At 37.8% G+C, this 18838-nt stretch overlaps 1 protein-coding gene across 2 annotated transcripts in view; it reads right to left on the bottom strand.

Annotated features, from left to right (window-relative positions):
- The window catches only part of LOC122806629 (nuclear receptor ROR-alpha A), a 1380884-nt gene that overhangs the window by 306384 nt on the left and 1055662 nt on the right, over positions 1-18838 (bottom strand). For both annotated transcript variants that reach the window (XM_044077211.1, XM_044077212.1), the window contains one exon: positions 6363-6504. In XM_044077211.1, coding sequence (XP_043933146.1) covers positions 6363-6504 — 142 coding nt within the window. The remainder of the gene's footprint in view (positions 1-6362; positions 6505-18838) is intronic.

Below are 18838 nucleotides of genomic sequence, written 5' to 3'. Positions count from 1 at the left end.
AACAGCAAAGCAGCCAATAAAAAGAAACTAGTGAAAAGCTCAAACTCAGCCTTCCACCAATGAAATAGCTCAAACTGAGCCCTGAACCAGTAAACTTCAATTAGATAGTTCTACTGCATGCTCCTACCACAAGGGTACAGGAGGCTTCTCCGAAAAAAAATGTCCTGATTTTTAGTGCTCAGTCTACAAACAGAAATGAATTCAGCCAGTCTGAATCCAATCTATACTACGGCCAACAAAAGTCCAACAGAACAACAGAAAAAAAGCAGGATATTTTTTTTTTTAATTAAGTAAGCAACATTATAAAAAGCAACACAGTTTTTCTTGAATTGATAACAGCAGCAGAATAACACAGCAGAAACAGATCTTTTCTTAAATTAATTAAAAAAACAGCAGTTGGTGTGAAATACAGTCCACAAATGCAGAAGTAAAATACAGTGCAAAGCAGCAGCAAACAGTACAGTTTTTTTGTTGATTCTTCAAACACAGTACTCCTGAACAATAATAATTTTAAGTTCCTCTAGCATTACCTTCAATCATATCTTTACACATGCACAAATCAAAACACAACTAATTCTCCTTCATTTTAAAATGTTTTAGAATTAAATACAAAAAAGGCAATGCGAGTGCTAAAGGTACACAAACAATTTACAGGCATATACAGAGAAGGTGTACAAAGAATACCCAACCAAAGTTTGGAAAGAAACACTAAGAGAGTCAATGCCCCTTCTCTGCAATTTCTTTCTCATTAACATTATACTGGCAGTAATTTCAGTCACAACTTTCTACAGTCACATGATACTATCAAACTCATCCTCTTTACTTTTTAAGGTATTCAAAAAATGAATCCTAAAGGTGCCTCTTCAGAGACCTGCAAGTCTTATACATACTTCTGGTGAACTATAATTTGATGAAATTAGAGTCTGCAAAGTGCACTGTTTCTGTTACACCATCAGTTATATCTTCTATGTAAGAGATGCAATTCCAAAATAACTGGAAAAGGTTAAAAATTATGTACTTTTTTTTTACAAACACCTTTATTGAATTATCATGTGACATGCTCAAATTTACATTCGTATAAAAGTAATCAAACGATATTAACATAACAAACATTATACTTCACATATATTGTGATACATCATATAACCTAAGCAATATTACATAAATTATTCAATTCCTGCCTTTTTTTAAACCTTCATTTACTACATAGGCAATCATACATTTATATAAATGAAAACAAACCACACCGACACAATCTTAGTTGCAAGCATTTTATATCACAAACCATACTGACACACTCGCAGATGCAAACATTATACCTCACTTATAATCTACCCAATCTTTCTCAGTCAGACATTACATTTAGGTTCAGCCACCTTTTAAACCTCATTCCTCCCTTGTATGTATTGTTCCCACAGTTCCCATTTTTTTCCTATGTAGTTTGGTCCTACCCTTTTCTAAAGATTTCAATTCCAGTTGTTTTGTCTCTGTTACTATTTTCACTACTTCTGGTATAGTTGGTAGGTTTTGATTTGCATTTTCTAGTAATTGCTTTTTGGCAGTCACTGTTATTAGCTCAGAAAAATCATCTCCCTCATCAGACCAATCTGCCCACCCAGTGTCTCTGACAGTGCATCCCGCAGGGAGTCCTTAAAGTCCACCAACTCACTACGCTCTCACAAAATATGTTCCCAATTACCTCTTTATTCCCCTTCATAACTCCAACATTTGCTGCCTGCCTGAGGAAAAATTCTCTGGAGTCTACTTGGGGTATAAAAATATGTAAGCATTTCCAGGCAAATATCCTAAATCTACTAGATTTTGTTGCATATTTGGAAGACATACATATATCCTCCAATTGTTTCTTTGTGAATTGCTTATCCAAGCTCTCTTCCCAATCCTTTCTAACCTCCTCTGATTGGTTCTTACAGTTATCATTCAATATTTTATTTGCTCTATGAATTATTTTTTTTTTAATGGCAGCTTCTGTTCTAGATTCTATTAAAAACTCTACCAGTGTTGGTCTTTCAGTTAGAACCCCCTATTTCTTTCTCTTTGCATATACTCTGATATCAGTCGTTGATAGGGAAGGCAATCTCTAACCTGCAGTCCACATAAATTTTTGTCATCTTCCCATTCCATCACCTTTCCCTCTCTAGTTATTTGCTCCCAATACCTTGGTTCCTTTGCCAGTTTTCACCAATAAATTCCAGCCCCCTTTTGCCTATTGTCTGTATGTATCCCTAACTGCAGTCATTCCTATTGGCAGAATCTCTTTTCTCCTTTCCCGTGTTGGTTTAGTTCTTAGAATACTTTCTGCTACTTTATGGATATAATATTATGTATGACTATTGGTATTCTCCTTAAAGGCCTGCATCCAAAATCCTAGTCTCTCCTTGATTCTTGAGCTTCACCCTGTTTCATCATCATCATCCCTTTCCATTTTGAATAATAGTTTTCTGCTTATGCTATGTATAGGAGTCTTAACTGTGTAGCTCTATAATACCCCTTCAAATTGGGTAATCCCAATCTGCCCTGTTCTACTGGAAGAATCAGCTTATCCCACTTGACTCTTGCCATCTTCTCTTCCCAAATAAAGTCCTTCAGCTCTTTATTAATTGCCACCCACAACCTCTCCTCAGGTTGATAAAAATATGCCTGACCTATGTATAAGACTAAAGGGACTAAAACCATTTTAACTGCTTGTACCTTACTATCCATATCCATATAACAAAGCTGCTATTTTGTCAGTTTTTATATTACCTTTTGATTAGTCTCTTCCCACATATCCTTAGCTGCCACACTAGAATCATTTTAATCCATATTCCTAAATGCTTCATTTTATCATATTCCCATAAATATGGGTATTCCTGAACCAGCTTATTTATTTTATATTTGTTGACCAGGTTTGTCTGGCTGAGCTAGTGGCTCATTTTCAGCAGAGACCCGGGGAGAAAAGCTCCATGGTGAGATAAAATTATACAACAGATACAAAAACTTAAAAATACATTTCAGATTACATACACATAAAAAATCACTATACATTCAGGAGTACACAAAAAGTTTCAAAAACATCTATACAATATTTGCAATGGTAGATAAGTGATGTAGAAAAACCAAAAAGTACTTTTGTGAGGCAAAACATTTTGAAAACAGAATGCACATCTAGGATGGACTCAGTAAACCAGCATAGAATAAACATAAGATATACGATCAGAGGTATATAGAAGGGGCTTGTGGTAATAAACATGGTATGAACTTGTGAGAGAGAAAAGAGGAGAGACAGCAGCAGGTGACAAGGATAGTCTAAAAAAATCAGCAGAATGACGTGTTTATAGTAAATTACCATTAAGTAATATGGAGAGAAATAGGAGAAAAAAATACTGAGGAGGAAAGATGAGAGAAGGGAGGGTGGGACTGGAAAAGAATAGATAAAAGGAAGCTGTTAAAGGACAGTGCAAGTGGAAGATTACACAAGGAAGAAGGGGCGTGAAAGGAAGTAATGGGAAGGTGTAGGTAAGATGGGCAGAGGAGAGAGGGGGTGTTGGGATACTAAGGAGAAAGTGGGTTATGGGGGATGAGTGCAGTGGCAAGACCAGGTTTTCTTTACGTATTCATGAGTGGCAGTTTTGAATTGTTTAGGGTGGTTAAGTGACCTAATTTCTAAAGGTAGTTTGTTCCAGGATGTGGCAGGGTTGTAATTATAGAGTATACAACCTGTTTTGGTCTTAGGTTTATAAATCTGCAGCAAGTCTTGGTCGGAGCTGTGAACTGGTCTAGCAGGAGAGTATTTGGATATAATTGAAGTAACGCTAGGACAGAAGGACGGCAAATATAGGATGGAGTGGACAAGTTGTAGTTGATGAAGTTTGAGGAGGTGGGGAAATTCTAACCAGTTTAGTTGCTTAAGAGATGTGCAGTGGTGAGACTTATAGGTTTGGTTTGCAGAGAATCTGGCCACCTTATTATACGTAGTTTCTAGTTTGGTGAGGAGTGTGGAGTTCAGATTTGTGAATAATTGACAGCTGTATAATAGGGTAGGAAGAAGAAATGCATGAGAGAGAGTTATTTTGGACCTGTTGGTTAAGAATTTCTTGTTGCGGTAAAGGTGTCCGAGTTTCCGATGTGTATTTTTAATACTGTTTGTGACATGTGCATCAAAGTTAAGCTGATCATCTATTATTATATACAATATATATATATATATATATATATATATATATATATATATATATATATATATATATATATATATATATATATATATATATATATATATATATATAATTATTATGACTCCTAGCAGTTTTGTAATAGGTTCTGCAGTGATGATTGTGTTATTGCTAGATTGAATAGTTAAAGTAGATTTGAGATTAGAGAGGTTCTTAGGGAGAAAGAGTAACAGCTTAGTTTTCTTTGGGTTGAGAATTAGTTTGTCATCACTGAACCATGTCTCTATGGTATTAAATGATGCTTGAGTAGTAGAGTGGAGGTCTAATGGATTGTCTGCGATGGTAATGACAGTAGAGTCATCAGGGTATTGTATAAGTGATAACTGAGAGCAAGTGGTGTGTAATAGATTGGTGAAAATATTAAAGAGTAGAGGCCCAAGGATAGATCCTTGGGGGGCTCCCATTTCCATTGTGAGGGGAGGGGATTGAGCAGAGAACCATTTGACTGATTGTTGGCAGTTTGAGAGGTAGCTTGAAAACCAGGAAATAGTAGAAGAGAAATTAAGGTTAGTTAGTTTGGCCAGAAGAAGAGGATGGGAGACAGTGTCAAAGGCTTTGGAGAGGTCCAGGAACAGGCAAGAGACAAGTGTATTGTTTTCACAAGCAAGGGATATAGTATTTATGAAGGATTTTAGTGCGGTTGTGGTACTGTGTTTGGGATGAAAGCTGTGTTGTACGTGTGTAAGTAGGTTTTCCTGAAGTAAGTAGTGCATAACCTGATTGTGAATACATTTTTCTAAGGTTTTAGAGAGGGGGGACAGTATGGCAATTGGTCTAAAGTTAGATATGTCTGAGGAGTTTCCTCCTTTGTGTATGGGTAATGTATAGAAATGTTTCCATATGGAGGGGACATAGGATTCAGTAATAGAGCGGTTGAAGAAGATAGATACTGGGTAGGCTAGTTCATGTGTGGTACATAATGTACTGCTATTACCTTTATTTTAGCTTCATTAATTTTGTATAAAATAAAATCTGAAACTGTCTTAAAAGGCTCCACCACACTTCAATGTCTTTTTCTGGTTTTGTCAGGTATAAAATAATATCATCTGCAAATAAAGCCAGCTTTTCTTGACTATCCGACCAATTATATCCTTGAATTTCTGAGTTGCTTATTTTCTTTGCCAGTGTTTCAAAACATAATGCAAATAATAAAGGGGAAAGAGGACACAACTGCCTGGTTCCTCTGCTCAAGCAGAAATTATCAGAGAGGACCCCATACACTTTAATTTTTGCCTCCAATCTCTCATATATCCTCCTAATCAACGTTATAATTTTTTTTCAGTAAATGCAAATGCTTCCACTGCCCTGCTCATAAAGTTCTAGCTTACTCTGTCAAATGATTTCGCTGCATCAAGACCCATCAACAATGGTATTTTCTTACATTCTGCTTCCCTCTGGATCATCAATGTTCTATTAATGTTTGTCAGATGCTTGCCTCCCTGCCATAAAACCACATTGATCCAAATCTATCAGTTTTGTCATCACTTTTGCCATTCTTTTAGCCATTATAGACATGAACACTTTATAGTCATGGTTTGGTACTGAAATGGGCCTGTATGAAACTGGATCTAATGGATATTTACCCTCTTTAGGTATTACAACTACTGCTACTTTCTTCCTGGATGGTAACTTTATCAAAAATTATGTAGTTTGCGCTACAAATAAGAGAATAGAACAGGCAGTTACTGTACTTTATGGAAGTCATACTATGCATACAAAAAATTAATTGAATTGAAACATTTCTGTTTTAGCTCATTTGCTAATCGACCAGTTGGTGTAGTGGGTTAAGGCTGTAAGCTGTAACTCCTGTGATAAAGGGTTTGATTCCTCAGCTTTCTTTTGCCTATTGTATGACCCTCAGCAAGTCACTTAACCAGACAGTGCTTACAGACATCTGGGAATTTGGGCTAAGTCCCTCAATGGTCCACTGGACTATAAGCTTGCTAACTTCCTATAAACCTACCTATAATCCTCTTTAATCTTTAAAAATGTCAGCACCATGCTGCAATTACTGTGTTTTTTTTTCCCTGATGCTCAAAAACAATGCTTTCAAGTTGCTGAAGAGTAAACACTGGAAAATTCATCTACCCCAATAAACACTTTTGTAGAAATTTAAATCAACCACCTTACCATCTCTTGACATCCCCACGGCTAGGCATTTTTGTAACCGACAGTGCTGACAACGATTTCGACTTGTTCGATCAATCAAGCAATTTTTCTGACGCGGGCAAGAGTAGGAAGCGTTGCTCTGCTGACTCCTCCTGAAGAACCCCTAAAGCAAACACAGACAAAACATCAGCAAAATAGCAACACGTGTGGAAACAGGATATTCTTCCACTCAAGTCTCTGGTGCCTTTCATTGACTTAATGAATGAGAAGGCAGTCTGATCACTATGCCTTAGATAAAAAAAGTAACAAAACAGTGACTGCTCAAATCCAGTTTATAAATGTGCATGTTATTTGCATTTATGTCTTATTTAGGTAAATGAGCTGGTACAAGAAGCATTTTCAGCCATGACCAGGATCACAAAGGCTAGTACCAAGTTACTTTTAAAATGTTTCAGAATTATATGTACAGAAGGCAGCTTGAAGTGAGGAGTGAAGGTACAAAAATAATTTACAGACGTTTACAGAGAAGGAGTACAAAGAACATTCCTATATAATCATCACAAATGATACAACAGTGGGACACCACAGTGTAAACAACTGCAAATTAACACACTTAACGAACAAAAAAATCCAAATATGAAGAGCACAGGTTTTGTTTGTACTGCCATCTGACAAGAGATTGGCGTGGCTCTCCAGTTTGGTTTTCAGAGATGGTGCCTTCTTGTGTAGAGTTTGCATGAGTTTCTGCAGGGTGCTCTCATGGTAAAGGTGTGCTGTATGTGAACTGCTGTTCTTCTAAATTGTCTGAATATGCTGTGTGTATGTGTGGGGTGGGGTGGGGAATCTGCAATGGACTAGTGCCATGTCTGGGATCATTATCACTTCCCAGTGTCCACTGGGTCTATATTATAACATCGAATTTTATAAAGTTCGAATGTTATAATATCAAACCGGTTTTGTCGAAAGCTGAAAATAGTGAAGGTGCAGGACACTGAATTCTTTCCCAGGGAAAGAATTTGGTGGGCTGTTGCTGTTGCTTCGCTGTTTTCAGCGTTCGATATGTTGGAGCGTTACGGGTCGGGTTCAGGTAAGTGTGCGATTGTGTATAGGTTAGGGTTAGGGGGCGGGTTAGGTGGGTTAGGGTTAGGCAGCGGGTCAGGTAAGTGTGTGGTTGTGTGTAGGTTAGGGGGCGGGTTAGGTGAGTTAGGGTTAGGGTGCGGGTGAGGTGAGTGTGCGATAGTGACGGACCTTAGGGTTAGGGTCAGGTTAAGGTAAGTGGATAGCTAGTAGTGTATGTAAAGTTTAGTTTAGGTTTAGGCATAGGATTTTAAGTGTATGTGTGTGGATTGCTGTTTTTTGTGTGTGTTTGTGTTGTGTGTATGTTTCTCGGAATAGCGATTTTTTTTCCCCTGGGAAAAAAATCGCTATTCTGACTGTTCGATGTTTGTGGATTTCGGTGTTTAGGGTTTGATATTATAACATTTGATCTTTGTAGATTTCGATGTTATAACATAGACCCGTGTCCACTGAAGGTTGGGGTTAGTTCTGGCTCCCCTGCAACACAGAAGTGGATAAAGAAAGTAATGGCAGAATGAATGAACAACTAACCCAACACTAAGTCAACCTAGTAAAAGAAAATAAGTTAACCTCCGCCTAAGAGAACTCCAGGGCATTAAACCACTATGTATAGAAACAGCCAGTTAAGAAAGTAGTACACAACCATAAACACATCAGCAGTACATTTATAAGATGATGAAAATTAAGCCAATATTCCTCTAAACATGTATAATGTACAAGAAACCCTGATGTATTTAACGAGCTAATCCAAAACATACATATAAGCAATGTTTGGTCTCTTAGACAGCAAACAATGAAACTTAAACTCCTGAGGCTTGACACGCTGCTAACTTTTCAGCACAGTATCTGTTTCAGTATGAAAAACTAAGGAAATACCCATCATCTTTAAAGGGAAAGCTAAACTTTCACAATGTATCTGGGATTAGTCCTGAAAATCCTAAGGGTACAACTGCACAATTTCAGAGGTTTAAAAGAGTGGGCACATATGGGTGGATGAAACAAGGAAAGTATCAACTGATCTCTGAAGAGACCTTGCTTGATGAGTCATTGATCGACTATTTCTTCTCTAACAATTGAAATTCAGAATTTTTTTCCAGCAGAGTCTTGTATTTGGGGATGTCCATGAACCAAGCCAATGAAAATAACAGGCTGGCATTGTGAGGACACTCAAAACTGGAGTTGGGCAGTTCACCATCTTGCTACCAGTGGACACCTACCTGCAAATCAAGAAGACCCCCCAGATTTGACCATGCTTTATTAAACAAGTGAATTATGAGTATATGGTTATGTGAATTACAGCTGCAGCTGGTACATGAGACAGACAGTCATCCACATGGGGATGGATGAAAGGTATTTCATGATCCTTCAAGAAAGGTCCTTTGTATTGTTTTAAAACCAAAATAAATAAATAAATAAATAAAAAGGTCAACTGATATCATTTAAGTGTCATGGAGATTCTAGGATTATTTTACATTGACTGAAATAATTCCTAAATTACCAGCTATGAAATCAAGATACAATCTGATTGTAATCCATCCAGGGACAAATGACCTAAACCATTACATGAAAAATTCTGTTTTGTAAATTATCCTGAATAGACATAATTCTTAATGAAATAATTCCTTCCCCAAAATGACTGGACTATCAATATGTAGAACTACTGGTTAAGACAACTATGCTTTGTCTACATTAAAGTTACTACATGCTACAAGAACTGTACTAAGGATTGCCATCCGTATTCCAAAGACAATTTATCTGGGGCTGCACTCAAATCAGGACCTATAGATTTTTTTTAGAAGACGTCATGGAAAGAAAAGTATCCATACTAAACACAGGAGACTTTATGCAGCTTTAATTTTTTTTTTTGTATTACCTGAAATCTGGAAAATACCTTTGAGGAACTTACTGAGATAATAAAAAATAAAGTTATAAAATAATTGCAGTTAAAAATCTTGGAATATGGCAAACTTTCAGTTAAGTCATTTTACAAAATATGAGACCTTAATGGGTAATGCTAGGGGGAGGTATGACTATGTGGGCTGAGAAGACAATCATTTAAACATAGTACTTCACTACAAAAGCCCCGGTATGGGTGCAGAAACACAGTTGGAATATTTACAGAGCCTCTATAAAATACTGGACATAAAAAGCATTTATTTTAATGGGAGATTTTAACTATCCCCAGTATGACCACTAAAACATGCATGGAAAAGACTTTGTAGGTATTATTTTATTATACTGTATGATGCTGCTAGTCTGTGGAAATATCAAAGGTAAGAACACTTTGGATATTTAACATAATTTGTAATTTGATAGTAGGTGTTGCACTTTCAACCTCTGATCATTATTATTTACTATTTCAGTTGAAGTTAAAACATGTAATTTCAGGCCAGTCAAATGATACAGGTGTGGTATAACTGATTATGAAAATATATTAAGTTCCATCAAAAATATGGATTTGCATAAACATACACCTATAATGGAAACTAATTACAGATACAACATTCTACAAGCTACAGGCAACTAACTATAAGAGTAGAAAAGTACAGTTGTGTACACTTACCATAAATGTAGATGTTCAAATGTATTCACTGTTGCAGTCATCAAACTTGGGTTATCCTGCCAGGGGTAGTCCTCAGTCGGCCTGAATACCAGAGGCTTAGTATTTCTGTGTCGGTTGCTGTCGCTCCAGGACTGACATCAGGTCGTCAGTGGTAGAAAATCAGGCAGATGACACCATTACATCAGTTTTTCTTGTCCCAAATGTCAGGAGCCCCCAAATAGGGAGCTAGGTTATGGTGGAATAACACCACCAGTATAAAGTAAATACCAAATAGCCCTGTAAGGAGTGAGGAAGAGAGAGAGCGAGAGACCAGGGGGATGGAGGGTGGGAAACCAGGACTGCAGCAGTGAATACACTCAAACATCTACATTTATGGTAAGTGTACAAAACTGTACTATGTTCTTCATGTTTCACTGTTGCAGTCATCACACTTGGGTTGATTCCCAAAGCTGAATTAAAGGGTGGAGGCAGACAAGAAGTGGTGGGTCTGGCTAGTACGTCCTGCAAGACTGTGGTTGCAAAGCCTGCCCTGGATTTGGAAAAGATAGACAGATGGTAATGCTTGGTGAAGGTATGAACAGAACTCCATGTTGCAGCCTCCAGGATGTTCCTGGTAGGGACCCCTCTGAGGAAAGCTGCAGAGGTGGAGGTTGCCCTTGTGGAATGTGTCCTGACCCCCAGGAGGGGTGGTCTCCCATGGTGTCTGTAACAGAAATGGATACAGTGTGCTATCCATTTGGAGATGGTTTGTTTGCATATGGCTTTGCCCTCTGCCCCTGCTGCAAAGCTGACTAGCAACTGATCAGTTTTCCTAAAAGGCTTAGTCCTATCCAGGTAGAATCTAAGTTGTCTGTGCACATCTAAATAGTGTATAATCCTTCCCCCCTTATTTTGATGCTTAGGGAAAAAGGTGGGCAAATGAATAGATTGGTTTAGGCATGATGGTTGAGTTAGTCCTGAGTGAGACCCTGTCAGCAGGAAAAATGATGAAAGGCTCCACAGCCATTAGTGCTTGTAGCTCTGAAACACTTCTAGCTGAAGTGATAGCCAGATAGGAATTTTAACTCTGCTGAAGCTGCAGGCTCAAAGGGGGGTAGTGTGAGATTTTCCAACACAAAGTTAAGGTCCCAAGCTGGGGTAGGAGCTCTTCTGGGTGGCCTTAAATTTTTAGCCCCTCTTAGGAACTGTTTGATGAGAGGGTGAGAAAAGAGAGGTGGCTCCGTGCTGTAATGAGCAGAGATGGCAGAGGCATGAATTTTAATAAAAGAATAGGATAGGCCTTTGTGAAGTAGGTCTGCTAGGTAAAGCAGGATGAGAGGTAGGGAGGGCTGTGCTGTATCAGCTCCCTTAGCCTGGATCCAAGTGGAATACCTTTTCCACTTGTCAGCATAGGATTTTCTAGTGTTGGGGCATCTGGCCTCATGTATAACATCCAGGACTTGCTTGCTTAGGCTGGCAACTGGAGGAGAGCTCAGGGAATAAGCCAAGCTGCCAGGTTCAGGGTCTGCAATTGTGGATGCATGAATTCTCCATTCTGTTGGGTCAGGAGATTTGGGATCTGAGGAAAGTGCCATGGAGGCACGGGTGACAGACTGCTCAGCAGTGGGTACCAGTGCTGGCGTGGCCAGTCTGGGTCAATCACGATTGCTCTTGTTTTTTCCTCCCTTATTTTAAGTAGTACCCTTGTGAGTAGAGGTAGAGGGGGAAATGCATAGAGCAAGAGGTTTACCCATTGGAAGGATAGGGCATCCCTTTTCCAGGCCTTGCTGTGAGGTTCCCTGGTGCAGAAATTGCTGAGCTGGTGATTGTTGTGGGAAGCAAATAGGTCCATCTTCGGGGATAGATCGAGGATTGGGGGCCAGGTGCCCTCTTTTCTGGGTACCACAAAGAGCTGGAATAGAAACCTTGGCCTATCTGTTCTGCATGAACAGGCTGTATTGCCCTCATGGAGAGCAGGGACTGGACTTGGTTTTGTGCCTCTGCCCACTGGTTTGGAGGAAGATCTGGGAACCCTTTTGGGGTTGGCAATGTGTGGAAATACAATTTGTATCCCTGGGACACTATGTTGAGGAACCATCGGCCGTTGATGATGGAAGCCCAGTTTTTTGCATGAGAGGAGAGCTTTCCTCCTAGGGGCACAAACAGGTGGGCAGAGGCAAGGGGTGGAGTTGTAAAGTCATTGTGAGTTCTTTCCATAAGGGGGTGGCTTAGCACTCCCTGGTTTTGAAGTGGAGGAACTCCATTGCTTAGATATCTGCATTCCCTGGGACTGCTGTCGGGGGGGTCTGCTTCCCCTAGGTCTTGTCTGAGCTGGCCTTGAGGGGGCTGGAAAGGATCAGTGCTTGGAGGGGCAATGCCTACTGAACCTCAGAGGCTGAACTTGTAAGAAGTCTTTAACTGTCTGCATAGATTTAGCTTTTTCTTCCATCTTTTTTAAGACCTCTTCTGCCTTGGTGCCAAATAAATTGTCTTTGTGCAATGGTGCATCCAATAGTTTTGATTTGACATGGTCTGGCAAGGTTTGTTCCTTAAGCCAAGCATGCCTTCTAAGTACAGAACCTGTGACTGCTGCCCTGCAGGATGCTTCTAGGGCATCAAAGCCACATTGCAAGGTGTGCTTAGTAACTCAGTTTGCAGAATGCATAAGCTCCTGTAATTCTTTATTTTCTGCACAGTCTGGAAAGGTAGATAATTTTTGTTTAATAAGTTCCATAGTATGTTGCTGCTATTTCAGCATGTGGAATTGACAGTTTAGTGCTCTAATGGCAAGAGTTGCAGAGGTGTATACTTTTTTACCTCATCTGTCTAAAGCTCGGGAATCACTGTCCGAAGGGGTGGGATTCTTGGCTGTGGTTGCTTTTATTCCTTTAGGTCCCTGGGAGATAACATCTGGGTCCACAGTAGGATTTTTTAAAAGAAATCTGTGTGAGTCAGAGACTCTGTAATACCTGTCAGGTTTCCTGGGAGCAGGTAGTTTCCATGAAAACATCATCCACAACATCCAGGACAGGAGGGATAACTAAGGGTCTGTGCTGTGGTAAATCTAAAAATTCCCTGAGTCTCTCTTTTTGGACTGATGATAATCCTGACATTCCCAATGAAAATGTTCTCTCAAAGTATGTAGGGTTTCATCAAAAGAAAAATCCTCTGGAGGAGAGGCAGAGGGAATGGATTCCTCTACGTCTGAATCCTCATAAGCAGACAAGGGCAAGTGTTCATATTCTGAAACCTCAGAGTCGTTAGATTTCTGGTCAGATAAAGCTGCTGGGGACAGGTCTCTTTTTCTTTTCGAAGGAGTAGGCTGGCTTCCCCTTATAAGCATTTTAAAATGTCTTCCGCCATTTTAAGCATTTGAGATTGAGGCATGGAAGCAGGTGCTTGAGTTTGGGTCGTCGTTTTTTTAGGCGTAGTTCTTACCCTGGGCCTTAGAAACTCGGTAGTTTTAGAAAGAACTGAAGATGTGAAAGAAGTCGTCTGTTTGTGTCAAATATCAGTAGTGCGAAGAACTTCCACGGAAGCCGGTGCCTGCTCAGCGGCTCTGGACCCATCCAAGGTAGAGACATCCGCAGGATCCTTAGTCAATGAAGAGTCACACGTCATACCGGTCTCTGAACGGGTCTCGGTAGAGGCCTGCGAATCCATAGAAGCGGGCATCAGGGGCTGCGAAAGCACCTCACTGAGTATCACTGAATGGCGACTAGCTTAACGGAAGCGTCGTTGGTAGTTTTGGACCTGTGCGTTCTGTCTCTGTCTTGATCCTTACATTTTTTTGGAAGATCGGTAGTTGGATGGTTTACCGAAGCCATTTCAGAATATGGAGATTGAGAGCAGAAGTATTTAGCTACGATAAGGGCCCGATGACGTACAGTTCTGGCGTTGAACAAAGCACAAAACCAACAGCGAGGGACGTCATGATCTGGGCCTAAACAGGTGGCGCAGTAAGAATGGAATTCTTGGTGTGGTATTTGCTTTCCACAGGCGAGACAATTGTTAACCTTTTCTGACATCGATTAGAGCAAGAAAAAAGGATCCCCAATGGGGTACTTAGCTTTAGAAGATTTCAACTTCAGTTTCGGAAATGAAAAACTCAGGTAGCGGCCAACTGGCACTCATGCAAACTGCTTCTGCAGACTGATGTAATGGCATCGGCTGCCTGTTTTATACCACTGATGACCTGATGTCAGTCCTGGAGCGACAGCAACCGATGCAGAAATACTAAGCCTCTGGTATTCGGGCTGACTGAGGGCTACCCCTAGCAGGATAACCCAAGTGTGATGACTGGAACAGTGAAACATGAAGAACATCTGTACATTCCCGTTATGGTAGAATAAAAAAATGATACAAATTATAAAGAAGAAACCAGAGAACATATGAGACATGCAATAAATTCCATGCAGTTCTAAATAAAACAACTCTAAATAAAATTAGAAGGATATTAAAATGCTTAAGTGAAACAGAAAAAAAAAACATGAGAGCAAAATTGCTGAAGATTTTACAAATAAAAATATACAGATATATAAAGTCAATTAACAATTGTAGACATTAGACAAGCTCTAGAAAGATTACTGACACTGTGATATAGGATACTAGAATGATTCTGACAGAATTTAATAGATATTTTGCAAACACCTGAGAAGACACATTCTCCAAATATAAATCAGCTTCAACAGGACATACTGGGTTATAGAATTTGTCCAACAATTTCTTTGGAAATAATAATGCCTTATCTATGGGACCTGACATAATTCCAACTGCAAACCCAAAATCTAAAGCACCCAAAAACAAGATAACTTATAAAGCCAGATGTTACCAGGCTGTAGTCCAAAATGGGTAGTTATTCTATAAAACAAGTTTATTAAGCGCTTTCGGCTATGCACAGAGTAGCCTTCATCAGAATACATTACATTAACATAAACTACTTCATTAAATAAGTGTCAGTGACCAATCACAAACATAAATCAATTAACTAGTTGATCCACTAACACTACACTGCTCATTCACTCATTAAATTAATATTATTAATTATATTCCACACTATCAACTGGGATCATATCTTTACTAAAGCATGTTTTTTTAAAAATCTAATGAGTACATTCAGATTTCAGCACATGTTTTGAGTGTATTATTTATTTCTTATTTGCCCTTTCCCTCAAAACTGGGACAATGGAAATATTTTCATTTAGACCTGGGGAAACATTGCTGCTGTTCTAAATTGCCATTGTGTTTCTTTTTTCTTTAACATGTTCTTCCAGTCACCCCCCAGGATTTGATTTCACCTGCTCTACAATTCCAAATGTAAATTTAATAAAAGAGTGACATACTTCAGAATGTTTATATAATGCACTTGTTGTTTTTTTATTTTTGATGTCATTAATATGCTCATACACCCTGTTTTGACTGCCCCTTCTGTCTTTCCCAAATAGAATGCTGAATAGGAATTGCACACAGCTAAGTACACAACCCCTTTACTCATGCAGTTCCCTTTTGCAGATACTACTCTGCTTTTCATCCTATTGTCCAAGGCGACTGAGTTCTGTTTGTGTATGAAACAACATTGTTTACACATTCCACAGGGTCTAGTACCCTTACTAATTACTATTTTAGGTTCTAACTTACATTCTAGGAGACTCTTGATATTGTGTCCTGTCTTGTTCACAAATTTAGGACCCTCTCCCAACTTTTTGTATGTTTCTTGGTTAGTTTTGAAAATAGTCCAATTCTTTTTAATTATCTCCCTGAATTCCTTGGTTGAAGAATTATATTCTAATACACATGCTCTTTTATATTTGTCATTTTCCTTGCTCATTTCCAAGTTATTTTTTGTAATCCTACCCCTAATAATGGAAGGTAATTTGTACCCCACTAATTGTGAACCTCTGAAATAATTTCCTCTACTGTTTGGGATATCCTCTCTCTTCGAACATCATCTGAATTTTACTTAATTCAACTCCCAAATCATCACAGTGGGAAGTCATTCTTGCAACCCTCACTGCCTGTCTCTTCACAATACTCCTTTTTTGTGCTGGAGGGTGATTGCTCCTAAAATGTAAATACGTGTTACAAAATGTTGCTTTCCTGTATATACGTGATCTAAATCCATCCACGTCCTTAATAATTTGTGATCTAAATCCATCCACGTCCGTAATAATTTGTACATCCAAATAATTGATACTAGTAAAATCATGGTTGATGTTTCCCCCAGGTTTAAATGAAAGTATTTCTATTGTCCTAGTTTTGCAGGAAAGGGCAAATAAGAAATAAATAATACACTCAAAACAAGTGATGAAATCTGAATGTACACATTAGATTTTTAAAAAAACATGCTTTAGTGAAGATATAATCCCAGTTGATAGTGTGGAATATAATTAATAATATTAATTTAATGAGTGAATGAGCAGTGTAGTGTTAGTGGACCAACTAGTTAATTGATTTAAGTTTTTTTTTGTTCAAATAATTTTATTCAGAAAACTTTTTTTTTTAAAACAATATATAGTAAATATAACAGATCAAATAAAAGTGAATTGAATTAACTATTTACAGAATATACAATGGCCTCTGGTCAGACAAAGTCAAAAGGAATACAATCATAGATAGACAAATAATAAAGGTTATTGAACAAGCATTAACAAATTATAACTTGCATTCTTGCTTCCTCTTTTCTTATGAAGATAAAATTGTGTCCATTTTGAGTGTCTTTATTAGGGAGAGAACTTTCTCCCAAGGATTGTTAGTCGATTTCTTTGGAAAGATCCTCATTTCCTTGACTTTAATTTCCAACAGCGTTACTTCTTTCAGTAGAGTGAGAAAATCATCAATTATTGGGATGATAGAGGAGTTCCATTTCCTAGTGATGCAATTTTTGAGATAGCCATTATAGTCCAAAGAAGATAAAGTTCCTTATTTTTCATAGTAATGGTTTCAATTTTATTCAGAAGAATTAATGAATTTGACAAAATGAAAGAGTCAGTAAAAATGGCTTGCAGAAATTCACCAATATCCTCCCAAAATGTTTTAATATGAATACTGTCATATATAATATGTGACCAATCAGCATTACATTTTAGATTATATCTCCAGCATATTGCCTAATTAGTATTTTTAAATCTAGCTATTTTATTAGGGGTGTAAAAGGCTCTATGCAAGAATTTCCATGCAAAGATTCTCCAACGTGATTTATGTTTGTGATTGGTCACTGACACTTATTTAATGAAGTAGTTTGTATAATGTAATGTATTCTGATGAAGGCTACTCTGTGCATAGCCGAAAGCGCTTAATAAACTTGTTTTATAGAATAACTACCCATTTTGGACTATAGCCTGGTAACATCTGTTTTATAAATAATTGCAGCTGAAATATTAACTATAAAAATGTGATCACTGCCGTGTTGCCCATTATTTTTAATAAGCTTCTATAAACTGGAAATTTGTCCTGGTCTTGGAAATCATTTAGTGCCAAACCTATTTACAAAAAGATAAGAAAGATGAGATTACAAATTATAGACTGAGCAGTTAACATCTGTTTTAGGAAAATGTCATAAAAGGTATTATTGATCTTCTGCAGATACAGCAACATTAGATACAGACTGTTATGGGTTTATTAAGAGTAGGTCTACCTTAACCAATCTTGTAAGGTTTTATAATCAAATACCTATGGCAATAGATTAATAAGTGGTGTTATCCATCTAGGACTATGGCAATAGATTAGTAAGTGGTGTTATCCATCTAGGATTTTGACTCTGTCTTCCCCATACAATAATTTGTAACTTCCTGATTAAAAAAAGGCGACCAGTTACCTAAGCAGGTGGATGATGTGCTGGTGTGTAACTCTACCAGGAATAAAATCAGAGTACGTATAAGTAAGAACAGGGATACCATGGTGTTTGTTCCTACGGCCTAAACTATTTAATAGTCTTTTCAACAATTCTCAAAAAACAGTACTGCTGGACAAACAAATATATCAATGACTTTAAAACTGGTTTTATTGCTTAGAATGCATCTGATACTGACAACTTGAACACTTAACTGAAGCAGATAGGAGAATGGGCTGATGAAAGCAGCATAAAGTTCAACATGGACAAATGTAATATAATGTATTTTGGAAAATATCAGTTAAATAAATCAGTAAATTTAATAATATTACCTCTAAAGAAGGTAAAACATTACAAAGATTCAGGAATACCAGTATCTGCCAATTTATTTTTCGGCTCCCATATTTAACAAGTACCAAAGCTATTGACGCAGATAGGGGTATGTGATAAAAACTCTTTTAGCAAGGGATGAGACATGTCTAGCATTGTAGTATACAATATACATTAGACAAACTGCGGAATATAATAATATATTTTGCATGTACACTGTTGGATAATTGGATATTCTTGAAAGAATTCAAAGGAAATATTTTCGAAAAAGATAGTAACAATAAAATATTTAAACCACAGAAACAGCTGCAAATATCTGAATTTGTATAGTATACACTGTAATTATATACATGGCCAATTAATTTTTTTGCATTTAAATTTTTTTATGACACAATATTACAGACATTACTTGAGATGGAAATCTACAGAAGTAATAAAATGCAAAGGCATACCAATCTAAGATTGCACATAAACTATCCAAAACAAAATTGCACCACTCTTATATAAACTGAAGAGTGTCAATGTAAGAAGATCAGGGAATGTAGAAATTGAAAAAAATAGATACTTAGATGGAAGAAAAGTATTTTATCCAAACATACTGAAATCAGTGTGCCTTGATGTCATTAGAGAAGAACACTTTTTTCATGTTTATGGAACGCATCATCGTGGACCTAAACAAGGATATAGGGAATTCCAAACTCTGGATCCCACACAGTTTGG

The sequence above is a fragment of the Protopterus annectens genome, chromosome 7.part0 (genome assembly GCF_019279795.1).
Source record: "Protopterus annectens isolate FY-2018-M chromosome 7.part0, PAN1.0, whole genome shotgun sequence".
Taxonomy (NCBI): domain Eukaryota; kingdom Metazoa; phylum Chordata; order Ceratodontiformes; family Protopteridae; genus Protopterus; species Protopterus annectens.
Note: the sequence above shows the minus strand (reverse complement) of the source record. Positions and strands in the feature narration are given on the sequence as shown.